This window comes from Babylonia areolata, chromosome 9, assembly GCF_041734735.1.
Source record: "Babylonia areolata isolate BAREFJ2019XMU chromosome 9, ASM4173473v1, whole genome shotgun sequence".
Classification (NCBI taxonomy): Eukaryota; Metazoa; Mollusca; class Gastropoda; order Neogastropoda; family Buccinidae; genus Babylonia; species Babylonia areolata.
The window spans coordinates 5,664,024-5,678,402 of NC_134884.1; the positions used below are offsets into that span (position 1 = coordinate 5,664,024).

Sequence of the window (14,379 nt, forward strand, 5' to 3'; positions counted from 1 at the left end):
GTTTGGTATGTTTGGAGTGAAGATTGTATTGTACTGTATTGCATTGTATTGTATTACTCTTTGTCACAACCCCTCAGACTGGGGGGAGGGGGTAATACTAGCCAGCCACCCTCAACCCCCCCCCCCCCCCGTACCCCCCCCCCCCTCCCCCCATCAAACTCATCAACATATTTTGTGATTTATGAACACTCAAGCAATGCGCACTCAATGTTGGAAAATAATTAGAAGTGGGGATTCCCCTTTTCTTTCCCACTTCAAGCGAGTAAAAGGCCTTATAAGGCCTACACGCCTAAATATTGATATGATGATATGATAAACATACAAAAGAAGAAGTGAGTTCTATCCCTTGGTATATTTCAAGATGGCCGCGCCCACATCGCCGACATGAGAGACGAAAAAATCGTCTGAAAGCTGACTGGCAGGAACAGTGATGTGAGATTCACTTCACTTCGGCAAATACCCTGTAATTAAAGGTAAAGACTGCCACGAAAGGATCTTTAATTCAGACATTGCTGACTGTGTACAGTGTATGAACACAGTGAACTTGAAGTAAAAGGTGTCTTGTTTTCAGACGACATACAGAACTTTTAACCTTGTCCACTTTTGTCAGGACTATGTGTTTTCAAGAGCGCGACATGATATCTGGTGAAGTCACAAACATTTGAATGACGTTGCAGCGAGCGCCATTGCGTGATCAGTATTTATTTGTGTTGGACGTCATCTCTCTCTCTCTCTCTCTCTCTCTCTCTATATATATATATATATATATATATATTTTTTTTTTTTAAGTGTGTGTCTCTGTGTGTGTTTCACACTGTGTGCTCTTCACTGGTAGTATGCATGTCTGTGCACATGGGCAGATTTTTTTGTTTTGTCTTTTTAAAAAAAAAAAGACAAATATACAATTCAATTAAGGATAAACACATGCACACGCACGCACGCATGCATGCACGTGCACGCACACATGCACAGGTGAACATACAGTAACATACCTTTTATGTTATGGTTTACGTGTATGATATGCACTATTTTTCCATATCATATGTAGATGTTCTGCATTTAAAAATAACAACATATTTATCACTTTGTATTTGTACATTGCAGTTGTTCAGTATTTAAGACATACACACTCTCAGCTATGCCACATATAGATGTTCTATTTTTCTTTTTCTTTTCTTTTCTTTTCTTTTTTTAAAATACATATTTATCACTTTAACAGTTAATGTTTATGAACTGCATTTGTTCAAAAGTAAAGGCACACAGACTCTCACCATTACCACATATAGATGTCCTACATTTTGATTAAAAAAAACAACATATTTATCACTTTATCAGTTGTTGGTTATGTATTGCATTTGTTCAGGTGTGAAGGCAGACAAGACTCTCACCATTACCATATATAACAGATGCCCTATTGAATTTCTTTTGTTTAAAACATATTTATCAGTTTTTGTTGTTGTAGTGTTGTTGTTGTTTTTTAATCATGTTACGAGTTAATGTTTATGAATTGCATTTGTTCAGTAGTGAAGGCAGACAGACACTCAGTTATTAATACTGGAGCAGCACCATGGGCCTTGGAGCAGGCAGGGGACTCAGCTGGTGTGCATGGCTTCATCGGCGTCAACGACATGTCGCCTTCACGCTGAGACCACTCGCCCGCACTCTCTTCAGTCAGACTGGGGTCTGGGTAAGACATTATGGGGTTATGATAATAATAATAATAATAGTAATGATGATGATAATAATAATGATGATGATAATAATGATAATGATAGTAATGATAATAGTATGATAGTAATTATGATAATTAATAGTGATTATGATGAGAATAATGATAATAGTAGTAGTAATAATAATAATGATGATTAATACTACTACTAGTGCTAAGAAAAATGATGATGATGATGATAATGATGATGATGATAATGATGATGATAAACTTATTTATATTGATATAATTAGTACAAATGATTTTGCTCTGAGCTCTTTTTATATGTGTTAGTGATGTGTAAGTGAGTAATGTATTACCAGCAATGTATTTGATCCTCCTCAAGCTATTTTATATGTTTATATGATGTGTACTTCAAAACATATTTTAGATATAATTAGTACAAATGATTTTGCTCTGAGCTCTGTTTATATATGTTAGTGATGTGTAAGTGAGTAATGTATTACCAGCAATGTGTTTGATCTTCCTCATGCTATTTTATATGTTTATATGATGTGTACTTCAAAAACATATTTTTGATGTACTATCTTTGCTGTTTTGCTCAGTCGTGTAGGTAGTGAGATTGTAAACACTGGAATAGGCACTAGCTGCCCATTCCGCAGTGTTGTTTGCCAATATGGCCTTTTTTTAATGTATTTTTTGTTTGACTTTGAAGTATTTTTTTCCTTTTTTAATGATTTTTTGTAATATGGGGATAATAAATCAAGTGGAATGGCTGGTATCCTCAGCATGGCTTAGTCTTATTTGCCCTAAGGAGCTAAATGGTTGGGATACTGTGTCATGAACTGTGTTTTGTGGGTTTGTCTTAGTGCTTTTTCGTAGATGTGACAGTTTTGTGTTGATGTGGTTGAGTATTTGTATCACTATGGTTTTACAGCCCTGATATAGCCCTGTGTTGTCGGCTGGACTATAGGCAAGAATGATGGTGATGATGATGATGATGATGATGATGATGTATTTTCATCTGCAATTATGATTATTGTTGTTTTCAAGCTATTTGATATTTATATGATGCATGAATCATATTCAATAATTATATTAACATCTATGCATGTTCTTTATCAAACTATTTCATCTTTATATATTATATGTAATCTAGTAATATGTTATCAGGAATATATATGCTATTTTCAAATTATGTTTTCATAATGTTGTATTATGAGCAATAGGTTATGTTATATGATATAAAATAACAAGTCAACAACATAAAAACAACAACAACACAGCAATAAATATTGTTTAGTTTTTTCATGGTTGTAATATACAACACATGGTGATGAGCGTGGTGGGGGAGTTGTGCGTGTGGATATCTTCTGCCATTCTACGTTGCTCAAGTGCAAGGGAGTAATTATCAATTTATAATAAAATTTACATTCATTGATTGCAGCAAAAAAGTAACCTCAGCTTGAAGCTGAAAAAAGAAATAACGAGCTGAAAAATGTTTTGAAGGAACTGGCTTCTAGTCCCACTGTGTATAAATTACTGGAGAGTCATGGTTTTGTTTTTTTGGGTTTTTTTTTATATCTTCTACTGTGTTTGAATTACTGGATAGTCATGGGTTTTTGACTCACTTGTCTAAACAAAGTGAGTCTATGTTTTAACCCGGTGTTCGGTTGTCTGTGTGTGTGTGTGTGTGTGTCTGTGTGTCCGTGGTAAACTTAAACATTGACATTTTCTCTGCAAATACTTTGTCAGTTGACACCAAATTAGGCATAAAAATAGGAAAAATTCAGTTCTTTCCGGTCATCTTGTTTAAAACAGTATTGCTCCTCTGGGATGGGCACAAAAAAATAAAAAATGAAGCCTAATTATATGCAAACTGCATTTACTGTTATATTTATATTTTTTGTATTCTCTAAACTTTGCACTTTGATCTGATATTCTGCCCCAACAACAAGAGCAGTCATTATTATCATATTTTGTTCAAACAGGAACTTCTTTTGCTAAGCATGGAAGTTTTATTTATTTTGCAAACGTTTTGGTACAGATAGTAAAAAAGGGAAATTACTCTGTAATTAATGCTAGGGGACTTAATTTGTTTTAAACTGATTACATTTTGAAATTATACTCAATACATAAAAAGCTTGGATTTTTTTTTTAAGTGTATCACAAGTGAGTCTTGAAGGCCTTGCCTCTCTTGTTATTGATATTAAATCATTAATGTTTTATATTTTTAAAGGAGAAAGACCTGACCCCAAAAGAGCGGGAGCAGATTGAAGAACACTGGATGCCCATCATCAAAGAAGACGACAAACTACGAAGTCAGAGAGTAAGCTGATGGAATGTGATCTTGGATCTCAGTTTTTTTTTATGATTGTCATTTTGCTAATCCTTTCACCACGTTATCACGACATGTGATACAAATGCACAAAAAGGCAGCTGGTTCTTACCATGTGAGCAAAGCACATAGAGCTTGGTCTCTGACTGAGGGTAGGTGTTGTGTAAGTATCTGTATCATTCCTTCAATGAATCATTGTTAATATTAATAATAATAATAATAATGGATACTTATATAGCACACTATCCAGAAATCTGCTCTAGGTGCTTTACAAAAACATTTTTTTTAACATAAAACATTATATCTATGTTACATACACACACCAAAATGTGACTACACACACACACACACACACACACACACACACACTGCATACATACATTTTAACATACATGTGTATCTAACAGCTACCCTAACACATACGCACACATTGTTATTAAAGTATTTGATGTAGTAAGTTTCTTATGGAATTGCTTCACATTAGGATTTTGTGTAAAAAAAGAAAAGAAAAAAGGTGTCCAAGGAAGGATGAAGACAGTAGAGGAGAGAAGAAATCAGTAGAAATCGATTTGCCTGTTGTGTGCTGTAGAAAATGTTGTTTTGAAGAGCAAAGGAAAAAAGTCTCTTTTTCTTTGAACTAATACAGCTGAGATAAATGAAGAAATCTCTTCTTGTACTTAGGATTGTCAGGTGAACCCTAGTTAAAACTAAAAACTAAAATCACTGACTGTCAATCAGTTGACATCTGCCATCTTTCCTGATCAGCTGTATTGTACTGTATTGTATCGTATCGTATCGTATTGTATCGTATCGTATCGTATCATATCGTATCGTATTGTATTGTATTGTATCATATTGTATTTTATTACTCTTGTGTCACAACAGGGAGAGCGTGTTGCTACACTGAGAGCACCACCCTTTTTTTTCTGCCTGCAAATTTATTGTTTTCCTGTTGAAGTGGATCTTTCTACAGAATTTCGCCAGGGACAACACTTTCATTGCAGAGGGTTCTTTTAATTGCGCTAAGCGCATGCTGCACCTGGGACCTCAGTTTTTCGTCTTATCCGAATGACTAGCGTCCAGACCACCACTCATGGTCTAATGGAGGGGGGGAGAAAATAATGGCGACTGTGGCATTTGAACCAGTGTGCTCAGATTCTCTCGTTTCCTAGGTGAACGCGTTACCACCAGGCCAACAGTCCACACTCTGTTGTGGAGTTTATTTGTATTTGTATTCCTTTTTATCACAACAGATTTCCCTGTGTGAAATTCGGGCTGCTCTCCCCAGGGAGAGCGCGTCGCTACACTACAGTGCCACCCATTTTTTTTGTATTTTTTCCTGCATGCAGTTTTATTTGTTTTTCCTATCGATGTGGATTTTTCTACAGAATTTTGCCAGGAACAACCCTTTTGTTGCCGTGGGTTCTTTTACGTGCGCTAAGTGCATGCTGCACATGGGACCTCGGTTTATCATCTCATCCGAATGACTAGCGTCCAGACCACCACTCAAGGTCTAGTGGAGGGGGAGAAAATATCGGCGGCTGAACCGTGATTCGAACCAGCGCGCTCAGATTCTCTCGCTCCCTAGGCGGACGCGTTACCTCTAGGCCATCACTCCACTTTGTTTAGCTGGCTCCCTCCTTAGTATTCAAAATGTACATTTTGGTTCTTTGACTGAGCTCATCTTTTTATGTTATGTCTAGATCTAAAGTGACGTTGAATTTTTTAAGTAGGTTAGGAATTGAGCTGAATGAGAGAGTGTTAGGCCGGAGGTAAGAATGCGTTCGTGATTATATTTGTTGTGGGAAAGGGGTTCCGGAAGAATAGATATGCAAGAAAGGAAGGCAAAAATGATTTTGTTATTTGTCCTTGGTCGGAATTGGTAGCGGAAGGTGTGAGTCTGGGTATGTGCTCCATTTTTATATGTAACAGAAATCTTATTCGTTACACAAGGCAGTAGAAAGGAAGATAGATGGCAATATTCTTTTATTTGTCATCTGTATCAGCTGAGTGAGCAATTATAACGCAGTTCTCCCAACCCTTGGCAGAATAGGCATTCGGTCTACAGGCTCAGCCGACCGTCGGCGAAATAATGTTGTTCAAAGAAATAAAGCAATACAATATTATGATTATGTTAGAATTATGTGGGGTGGGTGGAGTGGGGATATATTAATAAATAATAATAAAGATAGTATTTATATAGTGCTGAATCTTGTGCAGAGACAAATTTAAGCACTTTCACACCAGTCATTCACATGCATACATAACTTTAAGCTGAGCGCGGAGACCTGATGAAGCGAAAGAGGAAGTTAATTCCAAATGCAAGGTCCAGAGACAGAGAAAGAACGGCGTCCAACAGTGGAGTGTTTGAATCTGGGTATGCGTAAACAGAGTGGATCCGAAGCCAATCATAGAGAGCGAGATGGAGTGTAGAGGTGAAGACAGCCACAAAATAGGAAGGGGCAGATTTGTGAATACATTTATAACATAGAATGCTGATCTTATGCTTTATTCAGTGTGAGACACAGAGTGCTGGTCTTATACTTTATTCTGTGTAAGACAGGGAGCCAGTGGAGATGTTGCAAAATAGGAGTGATGTGCTCAGGTATGAAGTGTTCATGTGATTAGAATGTGAGCATTAAAAAAAATAAATAAATAAATTTTTAAAATATATATATATATATATGAATGGGAGCTTGTGTAATAGAGGTGGAAGGGAGGTGAAGAGGGGGTGATGGATGGGGTGGAGGTGGGATTGGATGACTTTTTCGGTTAGAGATGGGAGGAGGAGAATAATGTGTGTGTGTGTGTATGTGAGAGAGAGAGAGAGTGTTTGTATATATATGTGTGTGTGAGTGTGTATGTGTGTGTGGTTACATTTGAATGTTTTTTGTTGTTTTTTTAATGTGCATATTCTCTAAACAAACTTGTAACTTACTCTGTTTTAGTTTATTCATATTTTATTCTAAATGTTTGCACATGTTGAGCAGTAACTTTCTGTACCTGGGTATAGACAATAAACCGGCCTTGAGTCTAATTATGTTTGTGTGTGTGTGCGTGCGTGCATGCGTGCGTGTGTGCGTGTGTGTGTGAGAGACAGAGAAAGAGTGTGTGTATATGTGTGTGTGTGAGTGTGTATGTGTGTGTGGTTATATTTGAATGTTTTGTTTTGTTTTTTTAATGTGCATATTCTCTTAACAAACTTGTAACTTACTCTGTTTGAGTTTATTCATATTTTATCCTAATGTTTGCAACCTGTTGAGCAGTAACTTTCTGTACCTGGGTATAGTAGACAATAAAGCGGCCTTGAGTCTAATTATGTTTGTTTTTTGTTCCCCTCCCCCCCCCCCGCCCCCCTACAGACAAACAGCTGTGACGACAAATACTACGTGCTGTCCATGTTTCCCTATCCCAGCGGCAATCTGCACATGGGTCATGTTCGTGTGTACACGCTTAGCGACACCATGGCCCGCTTTCACCGACTGGCTGGTCGCAGCGTCGTTCATCCAATGGGCTGGGACGCCTTCGGTCTGCCTGCGGAAAACGCGGCCATTGAGAGGGGAGAGAAGCCAGATCAGTGGACCTATGAGTGAGCTTTCTTGTTCCGGCTGTTGTGGATTTGTTGCGTTTTGATGTGGTTACTTTTTTTTGACTCACTTGTGTAAACAAAGTGAGTCTATGTTTTAACCCGGTGTTAGGTTGTCTGTGTGTGTGTGTGTGTGTGTGTGTGTGTGTGTGTGTGTGTCCGTGTGTCTTTGTGTCCATGGTAAACTTTAACATTGACATTTTCTCTGCAAATACTTTGTCAGTTGACACCAAATTTGGCATAAAAATAGGAAAAATTCAGTTCTTTCCAGTCATTTTGTTTAAAACAATATTGCATCTCTGGGATGGGCACAAAAAAAGGAAAAAAAAGAAGCCTAATTATATGCAAACTGCATTTACTGTTATATTTTTTGTATTCTCTAAACTTGGCACTTTGACCTCTTATTCTGTCACAACAACAAGAGCAGTCATTATTATCATTTTTTGTTCAAACAGGAACTTCTTTTGCTAAGCATGGAAGTTTTATTTATTTTGCAAACGTTTTTGTGCAGATAGTAAAGAAGGGAAATTACTCTGTAATTAATGCTAGGGGACTTAATTTATCACAAGTGAGTCTTGAAGGCCTTGCCTCTCTTGTTGTTGTTTATTTTGTTTAATTAAGTAACATTTTTCGTTTTATGTTAACGTTTACATAAACCTATGGTTTTGGCACCGAAGGCCTGATCAGTGCATTTGCGTAATGCAAAGAACTTGAGTATTAATGTGAAGAAATTCAATATTTTTTCTTGTAAGAACATGGCATGTCGATAATTAGTTCTGAACGTTTTGTTGTCTGAAATTGTATTACATATATATATATATATATATATATATATATATTTTTTTTTTTTTTTTTTTTTTTTAATCCTTAAAAATGGGTCAAATGCAGGAGAAAGGAAGGGAGAAAATTCATCTTGCAGAGTAAGTTAAAGCTTTCTTGATTAATCATCAGTTTCAAGATCATTGCATACATGTGTGTGTCTAATTTTTTTCCCCTGATGTATGTATCACTTGAATGCACTATGATATACAGGCATTTAATAAAAATTTGTTTAGTATTTTTCATGAAGCACACAAAATCAATTTTCGATGATTTGACATACTTCTTCTTTTTTCTTCTTCTTCTTTGTTTTCCGTTTCCTTTCAGGAACATTGCCAACATGAGACAGCAGTTAGAACAGCTGGGATGCAGCTTTGACTGGCACCGGGTAAGTTGATGCTTCACCCTGCTGTTTGGGGAACTTTTCTTTTTCCTTTCTTTACTGTAGAGTTGAGTTGAACGACCTGTCGGCAATGAGCCCTTAAGGTCAAGTTGTTCGTGGCTGTGGTCTTTCTTTACCCTTTTTGACTCACTTGTGTAAACAAAGTGAGTCTATGTTTTAGCCCGGTGTTCGGTTGTCTGTGTGTGTGTGTGTGTGTGTGTGTGTCCATGTGTCTGTGTGTCCGTGGTAAACTTTAACATTGACATTTTCTCCGCAAATACTTTGTCAGTTGACACCAAATTTGGCATAAAAATAGGAAAAATTCAGTTCTTTCCAGTCATTTTGTTTAAAACAATATTGCACCTCTGGGATGGGCACAAAAAAATAAAAAAAGAAGCCTAATTATATGCAAACTGCATTTACTGTTATATTTATATTTTTTGTATTCTCTAAACTTGGCACTATGACCTCTTATTCTGACCCAACAACAAGAGGAGTCATTATTATCATTTTTTGTTCAAACAGGAACTTCTTTAGCTCAGCATGGAATTTTTATTTATTTTGCAAACGTTTTGGTGCAGATAGTAAAGAAGGGAAATGACTCTGTAATTAATGCTAGGGGACTTAATTTATCACAAGTGAGTCTTGAAGGCCTTGCCTCTCTTGTTGTTCTTTGTTGTTGTTGTTGTTGTTGTCTGGTTTAAAATGTTTAGAGGCTCACGCTAGAGGGTCTGAGTTTGAGTGGGTGAGTTGGCGACACCACTCGCCAGGGGCGATCGATTGGGCTGGGAGATGGGGTGTACTGCGGAGATCCACTCTGTTAGGTCCACAAACATACATGCCTGCACTCAAGGCCTGACTAAGAGTGTTGGGCGGTGCTGCTGGTCAGGCATCGGCTTAGCTGATGTGATGTAGCATATATGGATTTGTCTGCACACAGGAGAAACTGTGTCAGCTGAAAACAAAGAGGTGAAAGCTGCTGACTTTTATGCCAGGTCTCCGTTGATCACTTTGTTGTGTTCGAGTTCGAGAACCGAGTGAAGCGGTACTTTAGTCAAGGCGGAGTGGTTTCATCATTGATTCAGTCAGTCTGTTGCGTCTTGTGATAGTTTTAAGAAGGGGCTCTTTCAGCTGGAAATTTCCTTTTTTTAATTTTTTAATTTTTTTTTATTGCTGTCTTTTTCATGGCTTTTCCCTTTGTATTGTCTCCTCCCTTTTATATATATATATTTTTTTTATTATATTATTATTATTTATTTATTTAGTTATTTAGTTATCCCCTTTTTTTTTTAATATTATTATTATTTAGTTAGTTATTTAGTTATTTTATTTTATTTTTTTTTTATGCTTATAGTTGACTTCATCAAGTTTTTGTGCCTTATACATATTATTATTATTAGTAGTAGTTCTTTTCTTTATGTATTTATTTAATTTAATTTAATTTAATTAATTTTTTTTTCTCAAGGCCTGACTAAGCATGTTGGGTTACGCTGCTGGTCAGGCATCTGCTTGGCAGATGTGGTGTAGCGTATATGGATTTGTCCGAACGCAGTGACGCCTCCTTGAGCTACTGAAACTGAAACTGAAACTGTCTCTTCCTTACTTAATTTCTGTCTGGCGGGTCTATTCACCTATGTTTTTCTTCAACAAAGACTTCAATATATTTTTAGTCTTTTTTTTTGTGCTCGATAATTAGCATCCATATACCCTGTTGTTTTTTGTTTTTTTTATTTGTGCCAGGGACAGGTGAGTTGCCTGTTGGCAATTTTTGGTTTTGCATGACTGTTATATATGATTTTTATGAATTTCATGTGGTTCATGTATGTTCAGACGAGTAGCTTCCATAAATCCCTCTGTTGAAAACTTGACAGAATGCTCAAAGTCAGGAGCAATTTCTAGGTTTTATGTACATGAATATGACTGAGTGTACTTGTGCCTAATTTTCTTTTCCAGTTTTTTTTTTTCTCTGTGTGTGTGTGTGTGTGTGTATTTTGGGGGGTTGGTGTTTTTGTGTGTGTTTTTTTCAGATTCTGTGGGATAATAATAATAGTAATGGATACTTATATAGCACACTATCCAGAAATCTGCTCTAGGTGCTTTACAAAAACGTTTTTGTTAACATAAAACATTACATCAATGTTACATACACACACCAAAATGCGACTACACACACACACACACACACACAACACAACACAACACAACACAACACACCACACCACACCACACCACACCACACCACACACACACACACACACACACACACACACACACACACACACGCGATCAATATTAACAGTTGTGTCAGGCCGTCTGTGGTCAGCTGGGCTTCAGGCAACAAAGAAAGAACAAAAGGAAAGGGAATGGTTTGCCTGTTTCAGGAATACGCGACCTGTGACCCTGCCTACTATCGGTGGACGCAGCACCTGTTCCTCAAACTGATGGAGGCCGGGCTGGTGTATCAGAAAGAGGTCGGCTTCTCTTGGCAGGGTTCATGATTATTAATGATGATAATGCTGATTGACCCTCACTTTGCATTTAATGTTTGAAAGAGGCGAAAGACGTTTTGAACAGTTTTGATAGTTTTCCCAGCCATACAGCATTAATTTTTGTTGTTGTTGTTGTTTTTTTGTTGTTGTGTTTTCTTTTTATTTTAACATTTTTGTATTTTGTATTTCTTTCTTTTTATCACAACAGATTTCTCTGTATGAAATTCGGGCTGCTCTCCCCAGGGAGAGTGCGTCGCTATACTACAGCGCCACCCATTTTTTTGTATTTTTTTTCATGCGTGCACTTTTATTTGTTTTTCCTATCGAAGTGGATTTTCCTACAGAATTTTGCCAGGAACAACCCCTTTGTTGCCGTGGGTTCTTTTATGTGCGCTAAGTGCATGCTGCACACGGGACCTCGGTTTATCGTCTCATCCGAACGACTAGCGTCCAGACCACCACTCAAGGTCTAGTGGAGGGGGAGAAAATATCGGCGGCTGAGCCATGATTCGAACCAGCGCGCTCAAATTCTCTCGCTTCCAAGGCGGACGCGTTACCCCTAGGCCATCACTCCACATTCAGGAAGAGACCAGAATTCCCTCCCCCCCACCCACCCAACCCTAAATGTTTCGATATTAGAATAATTTCACCTTGACTTCTGTTTTTGCCCACATTGTAAAACATTTCTCCACCCCACTGTTTTTTCCCAAATTATTGCGTCATTCCTGGTGATATGAGCCTCCTGCAAAGAAACTATGTCAAATGCATTTTGAACAGTCTGATAGTTTTTTGGGTTTTTTTTAGCATGCTGGAAGATAATTTTTCCCCCGAGTATGTTTGCAGTGTTAATTGCTTACACAACAGTATTTTCCTTATTATGTAATAAGGAGTTCAGTGTCATCAGCATATTGCGAGAGTTCAGATTCATATTTCACCAATTCTTATTCCACGTATGTTGTCAATTTTTCTCTTACCATGATGACAAGAATTTGGACACACAGTTGCGTAAATGGTGGTGGTGGTGGTGTGTGTCCATCGAGATCGATGATGACCATTGTTGTCATCCAGCTGGGGGATGGGGTGGGGGGAGGATGCTCATGAATCTATCTGTGAATGCGCAGATGGCTGAATAGTCCAATCTGTGCACGAAATGTTCGCTGACAGTTGGGGCAGACAAAGACAGGCATATCATTGTCAGGGAGCTTGTTTGCCCGTGACTTTCTGGCCTGCCTCTTCTGAACAGCTGCAGCGGTCCTGTTGGCCTCGCACAACTTGGCGCCTTTGTGCACAGCAGCACGCCATTTGTCACAGTCCACTGCAGATTCCTCCCAGGAGTCAGGGTTGATATCAAACACTTTCAGAGAGACTTTCAGAGTATCTCTGAAGCGCTTCTTCTGACCTCCATGTGATCTCTTCCCTTGTTGCAGCTCGCCATAGAAGAATTTGGACGCACAGTTGCGTAAATAAGGGGATATTGGATAGTCCTGTCTGCAGCTCTGGAAATGAAAAAAAAAAACCAACAATAAAAACACTGAGACATTTGACCAGTAACAGAGACAGATGACCTGATATATATATATATATTTTTTTTATTAAAGACTGAAATCCAGTCCACAGAAGTCTGTACTGAAGCCAAAACCTTTCCCATTTAACATCCTGTGCATTCACACATGGAAGGTGGCAGGAATGGTTAAGACGCTCAGCTGCCAATACAGAGAGTCCGTGAGGGTGTGGGTTCGAATCCCGCTCTCACCCTTTCTCCTAAGTTTGACTGGAAAATCAAACTGAGCGTCTAGTCTTTCGGATGAGACGATAAACCGAGGTCCCGTGTGCAGCACGCACTTGGCGCACTGAAAAAGAACCCATGGCAACGAGAGTGTTGTCCTCTGGCGAAATTACATAAAATGAAATCCACTTTCATAGGTACACAAATATGTAAGCATGCACTCAAGGCCTGACTAAGCGCGTTGGGTTATGCTGCTGGTCAGGCATCTGCTCAACAGATGTGGTGTAGCGTGTATGGATTTGTCCGAACGCAGTGACGCCTCCTTGAGAAAGTGAAACTGAAACTGAAACTCACACATGTTATCTTTTGTCAGTGCATATCATATAAAATTTGTCATATATTCAAATTACATTTGGATGTGTGTGAGTGTGGACATGTGTATGCAGAAGCGCTTGTGTGAAAATGCATACTTGTATTTGTGTGTGTACATGTATATGTATATGTATATTCATGTTTATAATTTTCATGTACTAATATCCCCCCTCTCCCAGTATTCTTTGTGAGCCTGGTACGCTTGGGAATGAAGACATAGTCTCGGTTGGTGTTTGTGTATGATCAACTATGCATGTTTGCACTTTTTGACTCGCTTGTGTAAACAAAGTGAGTCTATGTTTTAACCCGGTGTTCGGTTGTCTGTGTGTGTGTGTGTGTGTGTCCGTGTGTCTGTGTGTCTGTGTGTCCATGGTAAACTTTAACATTGACATTTTCTCTGCAAATACTTTGTCAGTTGACACCAAATTTGGCATAAAAATAGGAAAAATTCAGTTCTTTCCAGTCATCTTGTTTAAAACAATATTGCACCTCTGGGATGGGCACAAAAAATTTTTTTTTTTAAATAATGAAGCCTAATTATATGCAAACTGTATTTACTGTTATATTTATATTTTTTGTATTCTCTAAACTTGGCACTTTGATCTGATATTCTGACCCAACAACAAGAGGAGTCATTATTATCATTTTTTGTTCAAACAGGAACTTCTTTTGCTAATCATGGAATTTTTATTTATTTTGCAAACGTTTTGGTGCAGATAGTAAAAAGGGGAAATTACTCTGTAATTAATGCTAGGGGACTTAATTTGCTTTAAACTGATCTTTCTCATCTTAAACATTGCATTTTGAAATTATACTCAATATATAAAAAGCTTGAATTTTTTTTTAAAGTGTATCACAAGTGAGTCTTGAAGGCCTTGCCTCTCTTGTTATATGTTGTCATGTCAGTTTTACGCGTGAGCCTTGTACTCTTGGCAATGAAGATATTATCTATTCAATATCATCAGTATTTTTTTTTTTTATTGTTTTGATTTATAGTA

General features: G+C 37.7%; 1 protein-coding gene across 1 annotated transcript in view; it reads left to right on the top strand.

Moving 5' to 3' along the window:
- The first annotated feature begins 334 nt into the window (after positions 1-334).
- The window catches only part of LOC143285933 (putative leucine--tRNA ligase, mitochondrial), a 52,422-nt gene continuing 38,377 nt past the window's right edge, over positions 335-14,379 (top strand). Inside the window, exons 1-6 of the mRNA XM_076593385.1 lie at positions 335-473; positions 1,522-1,687; positions 3,909-3,998; positions 7,370-7,596; positions 8,740-8,800; positions 11,176-11,265. Coding sequence (XP_076449500.1) covers positions 1,568-1,687; positions 3,909-3,998; positions 7,370-7,596; positions 8,740-8,800; positions 11,176-11,265 — 588 coding nt within the window. The 5' untranslated portion in view covers positions 335-473; positions 1,522-1,567. The remainder of the gene's footprint in view (positions 474-1,521; positions 1,688-3,908; positions 3,999-7,369; positions 7,597-8,739; positions 8,801-11,175; positions 11,266-14,379) is intronic.